Source organism: Onthophagus taurus, chromosome 8, assembly GCF_036711975.1.
Source record: "Onthophagus taurus isolate NC chromosome 8, IU_Otau_3.0, whole genome shotgun sequence".
NCBI lineage: Eukaryota > Metazoa > Arthropoda > Insecta > Coleoptera > Scarabaeidae > Onthophagus > Onthophagus taurus.
Genome location: NC_091973.1, coordinates 6,263,867 through 6,274,544, shown reverse-complemented (window position 1 = coordinate 6,274,544; position 10,678 = coordinate 6,263,867). Strand labels below are relative to the sequence as shown.

Here is a 10,678-nt window from a genome sequence, read left to right as displayed (position 1 = left end):
TCGAAAATTTTCTGCTCTTTCTAATGGTGTATAACACGCGGCGATTACGTGCTTGCACAAGTACGTTTTTGGCCAAAAACTATTAAATTCCCACGTTTTAGCCACTTTTCAAGTTTGTTCGGGTCGATAACTTTCTTATATGACCAGGAGAAAACTCTAGAACCATATTTTTTTTATCGAAAATTTTCTGCTCTTTCTAATGGTGTATAACACGCGACGATAGCTCGTTTGTACAAGCACATTATTGGTACTAAATTCACATATTTTAGCTACTTTTATCTTGTTCGGGTCAATAACTTTCTTATATGACCAGAAGAAAACTCTAGAACCATATTTTTTTTATCGAAAATTTTCTGCTCTTTCTAATGGTGTATAACACGCGGCGATCCCTCATTCGCACAAGTACGTTCCTGGCCAAAAACTACTAAATTCCCACGTTTTAGCCACTTTTAAACCTTGTTCGGGTCGATAACTTTCTTATATGACCAGAAGAAAACTCTAGAACCATATTTATTTTATCGAAAATTTTCTGCTCTTTCTAATGGTGTATAACACGCGACGATAGCTCGTTTGTACAAGCACATTATTGGTACTAAATTCACACATTTTAGCTACTTTTATCTTGTTCGGGTCGATAATTTTCTTATATGACCAGGAGAAAACTCTAGAACCATATTTATTTTATCGAAAATTTTCTGCTCTTTCTAATGGTGCATAACACGCGACGATAGCTCATTTGTACAAATACATTATTGGTACTAAATTCAAACATTTTAGCTACTTTTATCTTGTTCGGGTCAATAACTATCTTATATGACCAGGAGAAAACTCTAGAACCATATTTTTTTTATCGAAAATTTTCTGCTCTTTCTAATGGTGTATAACACGCGGCGATCGCTCATTTGCACAAGTACGTTTTTGGCCAAAAACTACTAAATTCCCACATTTTAGCCACTTTTAAACCTTGTTCGGGATAATTTTCTTATATAACCAGGAGAAAACTCTAGAACCATATTTTTTTTATCGAAAATTTTCTGCTCTTTCTAATGATGTATAACACGCGGCGATTACGCGCCTGCACAAGTACATTTTTGGCCAAAAACTACTAAATTCCCACGTTTTAGCCACTTTTCAAGTTTGTTCGGGTCGATAACTTTCTTATATGACCAGGAAAAAACTCTAGAACCATATTTATTTTATCGATAATTTTCTGCTCTTTCTAATGGTGCATAACACGCGACGATAGCTCGTTTGTACAAGTACATTATTGGTACTAAATTCACACATTTTAGCTACTTTTATCTTGTTCGGGTCAATAACTTTCTTATATGACCAGGAGAAAACTCTAGAACCATATTTTTTTTATCGAAAATTTTCTGCTCTTTCTAATGGTGCATAACACGCGACGATCGCGCATTTGCACAAGTACGTTTTTGGCCAAAAACTACTAAATTCCCACGTTTTAGCTACTTTTAAACCTTGTTCGGGTCGATAATTTTCTTATATGACCAGGAGAAACCTCTAGAACCATATCTATCTTATCGAAAATTTTCTGCTCTTTCTAATGGTGTATAACACTCGCTTATACAGGGTGGTCAAAAATGTGCGTCAAATTTCCCTATCTCGAAAAGTCGAAAAGTTAATTTTTTAAACGGTAACCTATTAATGGTAGTATGGTTTTAGATAGAGAAGGAATCAAGGTTTCAAACGGTGCATTTAATTTTTCGCTATCTCTAATAATAAGGAAGATATCAGCTATGAAAGCAGATAGAAAATTCGTGATATAAGAAATAATCTCAGCCGTTATAATCAAAATACTATCTAATTGGGGGCTAATTTCGCATATAATACAACCTATAAATACTCCGAATATAATTACCAGTTTCTTGATTTTTAAACGTTAAGTTAATTTTTTTAAACGGCAACCGCGCTTTTTTCCCTCACCTGCGTATTATACGCCATAACGTTAGCTGTTTGTCGCCAAAAGCGTTTCTACGTGTAATATACATCCCATAAGTAATGAAGGGGCGCTCTTTCTGGCTGTGATAACAGTATTTTTAAGAAGGGATCTAGATAGAGAAAGAATCAAGCTTTCAAATGGTGCATTTAGTTTTGCGCTATCTCTAATAACAAGGAAGATATCGGCTAAAAAAAGCACGGGTAAGTATTATTCGTGATATAAGAAATAATCTCAGCCATTATAATCAAAATACTATCTAATTGGAGACTAATTTCGTATATAATACAACCTATAAATACTCCGAATATAATTCTATCTTACTTTGATATTATTGTTTTATTGCAATACATGAAATTAGACTCCCAACAAGTTATTAATTAAAAACCTGTTAGATTGAAAAGTTGAAGAATAAAAAATTGATTTAGCGACAATTTTTTTATTTATGCATAAATACGGTAACATTTAATTTGTATACATGTATATAATAACAAGTTTTTGGTAACATCTACGTTAGAAGAAAAGAAAAAAAAATAATTAATTTACGAATTTAAACAAAAAGAGTTAAAAATTAAATTGCTTAATTGACTGTAAAGTATATAGTTATTATATATCGTACATATCTCACTATGTTTCGTTTGTTTGCAGCCCAAAAACCGTTTTAATTGAGGCTACACATTTTTTATTGCTAAAATAATTGTTTTAACGTGACTCTTTTTTAGTTAAATAACGCGCCCGTCCGTTTCTTAATATCATAATATTTGTTTAAGGGTTTTAAATTCCGTTATTACGGACGAGCATTTGATGATAAATTTATATTGAGAGACTAGTTTTAAGAGTTCTTTCTTAATAAAATGTAAAATGCAACTATCTAAATATTAAGAGGAATTATGTTTTTTTCTCAACGAATCTTAAAAACACGCTTTTTTTTATAACAATAGCCTTACTGGTTAATTTACTTACTTTTATAGTTTCTTTTAACCTAGGTATTGTCAAGAACCAGATAAGTACACCGTTTTTTGTTTGTTTCTATTTTTTTGTTTACGTAGTTGATGACACGTATACGGGCAAAGTAAACAGTCATACGTATATATATAATTTTTATATCTGGTAATATTCTTATTCAGACAAATATAACTAATATATCTACATTAATCCTAATTTAATTCTTTTTTATGACAACGAACGATACTCATTTTCAATGGGACGCGTATCTTAATTTTGTTGCTTTTTTGGAGATTAAAGAAACGGGTCCCACTTTCAACATCAGTACACATTGAGGAACGAAATTCTTTTTATTTATATATATATATTTTTTAAAATTTTTTCAAACATTTATTTGAAACAACTTTTTTGAAGTTTTCATGCATGAAAGATAAAAGGAGCAAAAGCGATCAACGCCGTTTCTATCGAATAATTTTAATTACATGTAAATGAAATTTGTAAAAATTTTAAAACGAAATCGTAGCAAATTGTGTGCGCAGTGAATTTTTTTAAAGCGTCCGAGGAAAGCCGTTTTTGTATATTAATGGACATTTGAAAAAACCAACCGAAGACGAAACTTGTTTTTCTTTGTATCGCGTGTTTAATAAAATAAATCATCTAGGGCGCTAAATTTTAGAAGTTGACTAGATGAGGTTCTACCAACTTTAACAAATTTGTTGGAAAATAATTTTGACCCTTTAGAATTTTTATTTTAATAAACATACTATTTTCCTTCTTATTTTTATAATAGTAATATTCATGTATTTATATATATTTATAGTTGTATAATATATATATATAATTATGTCCATAGACAAAACACCACTAAAAATAAAAAATCATAACATGTCAATATATGTATTTTTTTGTTATTTTCATTATCTTTTTTGTTGCTTGTTTTTTTAAACATTTCTCATCGTTCATAACATCACATTTGTACATATCCGTAAAATGGTTATCGTTTTTTAAATCGTCTATTATTATTATTATTATTCTTTCTAATCTCAAAATTAGTACAATCAGTTAATAAAAAAATTTAACGACTTTTAAAAAGGCAAGCGCATTTATATATTCATAAAAAAAATAATTAACCAATTAAGATGAAACAATTTTAAACGTATTTATATATATACAACTAATTCTAATCAAATACAATGTAGATAAAGACGAACGGAAAACACGGAAATAATATCGTAATCGTTAAAAACTGGCGAAAATGGCTACAAATTTATTTATGGCAATGGAATGTCAACTCTCACATACGATACCGGAAAGTATCCCGTGCGACCATTCAGGCTTCCTTCGAACCAATTCTCATCGATTTTATTAATCAATGTTATTACATCATTCTCCTAAAAACATAATCAAGTAAATAATTTTATTTAAACATAAAACTCCACAATCAAGTCGCGATATTTAATGACCCATTTACATTATCACATCAAATAACCTCGACTTAGACTTAACACATCTTACGCGGGAAACGACTAAACTCGTTTTGCATAGTATCGATGCCCGCTACTTTGGCGGAAAGATGCGTAAGATGTGTTAATTTAATTCATTTAAATATAAATCTTACCTTAAACCCGAGTTCGCCCATATTTTCGGCTTCAAAGTCATAAAGAGCCGTACAACATGGAGCTCGAGTCATTGGAGTCCTCGCCGGGGATTTCATCGGAGATGGTAACGGCGACGCTGACAAAACTTAATTTAATTATTCGATTCGAGCGACAAAAAGAACGAAACAAAAGTGGAGTTAACTTTAACATAGGAAATTCCGCTTAATTAATACTCACCGTTCGCCGAATGTTGTCCCGATGTCAATTCAAGCTGGTACGGTTTATGTTGGGGCGAAGACAATTGGGAAGAGCCTGTAGTTAATAAATGGGGTTGATGAGAATCGCTTTTTTTGAAACCACATCGCGATAATAATTTAACAATGCAATTCATCGTGTTAAATAAATTTAAAAAAAAAACGTTTTTTGTATGTTTTTAGCTTTCTTTTTGTTTTCACCGCGTGCGTGAAAACGCAGTGAAACTTATTTATAAGAGGATCTTTTGAGTCGTTGCCAAGTTGCGTTTAGATTTAAATGGGTGGGGGTTTAAAAATAAAAGTGTTAAAAAACTTAATTTTTTTTAAATAATAATTATTTAACGTGAATTAAATTAATTAAAAATAAAACCAAACGAAAAAAAAAAAACAAAAAATACCTGTAAAATTGTTCCATTCAAAAGGGTCGGATTTTTGGGTAGGTTGTGTTATGGATGTGGACCTAAAAACAGGCGTAGGGCGAGTACTTATAACGGGATTGTTAAAATTCGTACCATTCATTCCGTCGACGCCCTCTATATTAAGATCAGCTAAAGTTTTCGGATTAAAATCTACTTTTGGACGACTTGCAGCTTCATCCCTCCTAAACAGATTATTATTAACAAGATTATTTAAATACAACAACTAACTTACTTTTCATGAAGCGTTTCAGATAAAGCTTTCAAAATTTCCGTACATTGACTATGATAGTCTATTAAGCCATCAGCAAACGTTGCTAATTGAGATATTTGTTCAACCTAACACATTGAGAAATAAAAATTTTAATATAATAATTTTTCGTTTTTGAAAACTTACATCGTTTTCGAGGAGATTAAACATCCCCACTTGAGCCAAATGGAGAGACTCCGCGAATTTATCTTCGGCCATTTTAATCTCCTCATCTGTAATATGCGAACCTGACGTGTCAAAAACGAAAAGAAAAAGAAAAAATATAAACTCATGCATAGCCTAAATAAAGAAATTAAAACGAAAACAAATATTAAAACAATAAATCATATTTTAATAATAATATTAACAAACAAGAACTTTTACATAAACTAGCACAAAAAAAATTAAGCTTAATCTTAAATTAAATCTACTCTACTTTCTAATTAAAATTTTTATTGGCTATCTACTCCACATACCAGTAGCCTTTAGATTTTTCACTGGACTGGAGTGAGGGGTGTTACCCCTAGACACTATACATGCAAAACTTTGACGATATTTTTCATAATTAATTTTTTTTAATGCTTACCTTTGGCTTGACGGCGACGTTTACAATCGAAATCGAGTCTTCGGCCTTGTAACTTTTTCCGGTGATGCTACAAAAAAATCACAAATTAAGAAACGATAATTATTTAACATATATTCAAAGTTTAAATTATTCGCATTACCTCGTTGTTACCCACATAATGTTCTAAATTTCACTTATCATTTTTTTTTGATAGTGAAATAAGAACAATTTGATATGTGTAACAACTATCATGTATTAAATTTCATTATAAAACGAAAATAAAGAAAGTTTTTTTCTCATCACCTTTTTTTTAATAATGAATATTTATCATAGTTAAAAAAGACGATGGGAAAAAATCTATCCGATCTATCAGATTTTTTACAAGATGTGACGTTTTAATTTTTATGTATTAAAAAGGAATTTTTAAGTGGAACTAAACTAAGATGAAATCTTATTAAAAAATCTATTTTAAAACGAAAATAAAGAATGAAGTTTTTTCAAAACGAGCATCGTTATCGAGATATTTATAAAAATCTACTTATATAATTAATATTTAAGTGTAAATATCTTAAGAATGAAAGATGATAGGAAAAAAATTCATTCTTTATTTTCGATTTATAATCAAATTTTCTATAAGATGTGATGTTTTAAACTTACAACTTTAAGAAATTAATTTTTAAGTGGATGTGGATTCATTATATGGAATCGAGTTCGAAAAATGAACTAAATTACGATGAAATCTTATTAAAAAATCTATTTTAAAACGAAAATAAAGAATAAAGTTTTTTCAAAACGAGCATCGTTATCGAGATATTTATAAAAATCTACTTACACTTAAAAATTAATATTGAAGTGTAAATATCTTAAGAATGAATGATGATAGGAAAAAAGTTCATTCTTTATTTTCGATTTATAATCAGATTTTCTATAAGATGTGATGTTTTAAACTTGCAATTTAAGAAATTAATTTTTAGGTGGATGTGGATTCATTATAGGGAATCAAGCTCGAAAAATTAACAAAATTAAGATGAAATCTTATTAAAAAATATATTTTAAAACGAAAATAAAGAATAAAGTTTTTTCCCAACGAGCATCGTTATTGACATATTTACGAAAATCTACTTACACATAAAAATTAATATTTAAGTGTAAATATCTTAAGAATGAAAGATAATAGGGAAATAATTCATTCTTTATTTTCGATTTATAATCAGATTTTCTATAAGATGTGATGTTTTAAACTTACAATGTAAGAAATTAATTTTTAAGTGGATGTGGATTCATTATATGGAATCGAGTTCGAAAAATGAACTAAATTACGATGAAATCTTATTAAAAAATCTATTTTAAAACGAAAATAAAGAATAAAGTTTTTCCCCATCGAGCATCGTTATCGAGATATTAACGCAAATCCCTTAAAAATCAATTTTTAAACGTAATATCTCGAAAATTAAAAACGATAGGAGAAAAATTCATTCTTTATTTTCGATTTATAATCAGATTTTCTATAAGATGTGATGTTTTAAACTTACAATTTAAGAAATTAATTTTTGAGTGGACGTGGATTTATTATATGGAATCGAGTTCGAAAAATGAACTAAATTAAGATGAAATCTTATTAAAAAATCTATTTTAAAACGAAAATAAAGAATAAAGTTTTTTCCCAACGAGCATCGTTATCGAGATATTTACGGAAAATCTACTTACACTTAAAAATGAATCTTATTTACATCTTAAAATGTAAATATCTTAAGAATGAAAGATAATAAGAAAAAAGTTCATTCTTTATTTTCGATTTATAATCAGATTTTCTATAAGATGTGATGTTTTAAACTTACAATTTAAGAAATTAATTTTTAAGTGGATGTGGATTCATTATATGGAATCAAGCTCGAAAAATGAACTAAATTAAGATGAAATCTTATTAAAAAATATATTTTAAAACGAAAATAAAGAATAAAGTTTTTCCCCATCGAGCATCGTTATCGAGATATTAACGCAAATCCCTTAAAAATCAATTTTTAAACGTAATATCTCGAAAATTAAAAACGATTGGAGAAAAATTCATTCTTTATTTTCGATTTATAATCAGATTTTCTATAAGATGTGATGTTTTAAACTTAAAATTTAAGAAATTAATTTTTAAGTGGATGTGGATTCATTATATGGAATCGAGTTCGAAAAATGAACTAAATTAAGATGAAATCTTATTAAAAAATCTATTTTAAAACGAAAATAAAGAATAAAGTTTTTTCCCAACGAGCATCGTTATTGACATATTTACGAAAATCTACTTACACTTAAAAATTAATATTTAAGTGTAAATATCTTAAGAATGAAAGATGATAAGAAAAAAGTTCATTCTTTATTTTTGATTTATAATCAGATTTTCTATAAAATGTGATGTTTTAAACTTACAATTTTAAGAAATTAATTTTTAAGTGGATGTGGATTCATTATATGGAATCGAACTCGGAAAATTAACTATATTAAGACGAAATCTTATTAAAAAATATATTTTAAAACGAAAATAAAGAATAAAGTTTTTGCCCAACGAGCATCGTTATCGAGATATTTACGAAAATCTACTTACACTTAAAAATTAATATTTAAGTGTAAATATCTTAAGAATGAAAGATGATAGGAAAAAAGTTCATTCTTTATTTTCGATTTCTAATCAATTTTTCTACAAGATGCTAAAAAAATCAATTCAATGTACCTCCAAAAATGTTGCTATGATTTTTATATCTTACCATAACTTCTTTAAGGTCCTTAGTTTGTAAGTGATGTAATGGTTCCAGGAAGTTCTGTTTGATATTATCATCAAGGGAATACTTAACATCTGCCATTTGTTTGAGGGCCTCCCCCATCTCGACGAGAGCCTGTCCGAACATGCTGTCGTCGCCGAGCTTCTTCCCATAGGTCAGCATGCAGTCACCGAGGACCCCCTCTGGTTGCGGATAAGTGTTTGACTTAGCCTGTCCGCTCAGTTTACTAATACCTTTAACCGCGGCCATTTTCGCGCGCGCGTTCGGATTCGGCTGCAGGAACTCTTTCGTCTTCACCTGAAGTTCTTCAACCAACTCGTGCGTGACGTCCGTCTTACGTTCCATATCCATAAAGTCCAAATCCAATTTCGTTCCCTCTGCGCCACCCATTTTTTCTGTAACATACTATTAAAAAAAAAATTAAAAGAAATTGTTATCTAGAAAACGCGTTTGTTACCTGGTTGCATTTGTTGATTTGTTTCTTTAATCCAGCAAAAGCCATGTTTAGTTTTATGGAAGATACTAGAAGAAAAATATAAAACTTATAAAAGAATTCAATACGAACAGCTTTAAGTTACTCATGATTTCCACTAAATATTGAAGTAAAAATAAAATTTAATGAAAATAAAAGTTTTTTGATAGTAAAAATTGGACTATACTAAAAAAAAGTGGATGATTATGAAATACGTGTTAATAAGGATGATTAATAGAAGAATTTGTAAAATTTTTATAATAAGAACTTACGACAATTAGTAGATAAGGGCGGCTACCAAATGGTTGTTAATAATTCTTGCGATAATCTTTTTTTAAAACAGCACGTACTTGAAATAACGTAAAATTCTATCGACTACTAAAGGTTTGTTGTCGCGCACCTCTTTCTGCGCATATATCGATACCTATATATCCACCCACTACAACCGAAAAAGAGGGTTGTTTTTAAACCGCGAAATTTAACAAAAAAGAAAAACCACCCTTCTAAAAAAAATAACGAAAAGATTTTATTTCTTTTTATTCTTTTTGACATAAAACCACAAACGTTTCTTGACCCTCTTCTACCCTACTTTACAGTGAAACATATTCATATGACCTATTTATAAGATTAATCCAATTATTATCCTGAAAACGTTGCATAAATTTATTTTTTTTTAATTCTTAACGAGTCTCGAGTCTGAAGATGGTTTATATTCGAAACCGGTAATAAAATAATTTTTTTATTTTATAAGGGAAAATGATTTAGATCACAGTTGGGGGTATACATGCCCTTCTGAAAGACGTTAATATGACCTATTTATCAGATAAATTCAATTATCATTGCTGAGAAACCAAAAGGTTATTAACTTTTTTTCTCTTACATCCTGTTTCAAGAGGAGGAGTTCGCGAACATCTGCCCCCGCAATTTCCTATCACAAAATATTATATCCCACACTCTCCCGAACTCAAAACGTAATACGTTTTGGGTTATATAAATTGAGTGACCATTTGATTTTATTAGTAGAACGCGGTATGTAATAATTGGTGGGGTATCTTCGAATCCTAACGAGTTACATGGTGCAATAGAGAGTAAAAAAATCTCGAACAGGAGGACTTTCACTGTCGAAGATAAATTCAAGGGAGAGATTAACGTGATATTATTGAGATTATTGTGTTAAATGAAACGATGTGGCTTACCTGACGAGCGTGCGTCTGGGTGGTTTAAATACCGTTGTTACGAATCGGTATTTGAATTTTTTTTTGACTAAACCCTATCTCGACACAAAACAACCTCGTATCCTCACTGCTTATAACAGAATAAAATAAGCTGTCAAATATCTTTTAGGTAGTGAAGACACTTTTTATACAGATAACTGCCGAATATTTCGTAGTTAATACAAAGATGGCGCTCAACGAATTCTTAATTTTTTTTTTATCTAGTTTATTAATAGATG

The 10,678-nt window shown here is 29.5% G+C and overlaps 1 protein-coding gene across 14 annotated transcripts; it reads right to left on the bottom strand.

Annotated features, from left to right (window-relative positions):
* Window positions 1-3,982: 3,982 nt before the first annotated feature.
* On the bottom strand, window positions 3,983-10,513 carry LOC111425438 (SH3 domain containing GRB2 like, endophilin-A). Of its 14 annotated transcripts, XM_071198396.1 has the most exons (12): window positions 10,422-10,513; window positions 9,211-9,275; window positions 8,987-9,158; window positions 8,739-8,935; window positions 6,007-6,073; window positions 5,897-5,950; window positions 5,568-5,653; window positions 5,406-5,509; window positions 5,153-5,355; window positions 4,738-4,812; window positions 4,521-4,645; window positions 3,983-4,293 (listed from the first exon to the last, which is right to left on the bottom strand). In XM_071198396.1, exons 2-12 carry the CDS (start codon window positions 9,253-9,255, stop codon window positions 4,174-4,176), a joined length of 1,248 nt encoding a protein of 415 aa, XP_071054497.1. In that variant the 5' UTR covers window positions 9,256-9,275; window positions 10,422-10,513; the 3' UTR covers window positions 3,983-4,173. The 14 variants fall into 14 exon arrangements, with proteins under 14 accessions (XP_071054497.1, XP_071054494.1, XP_071054496.1 ...); XM_071198393.1 differs by having other exon boundaries at window positions 8,739-9,158; XM_071198395.1 differs by having other exon boundaries at window positions 4,521-4,636; window positions 8,739-9,158.
* Between the last annotated feature and the right edge of the window lie 165 nt (window positions 10,514-10,678).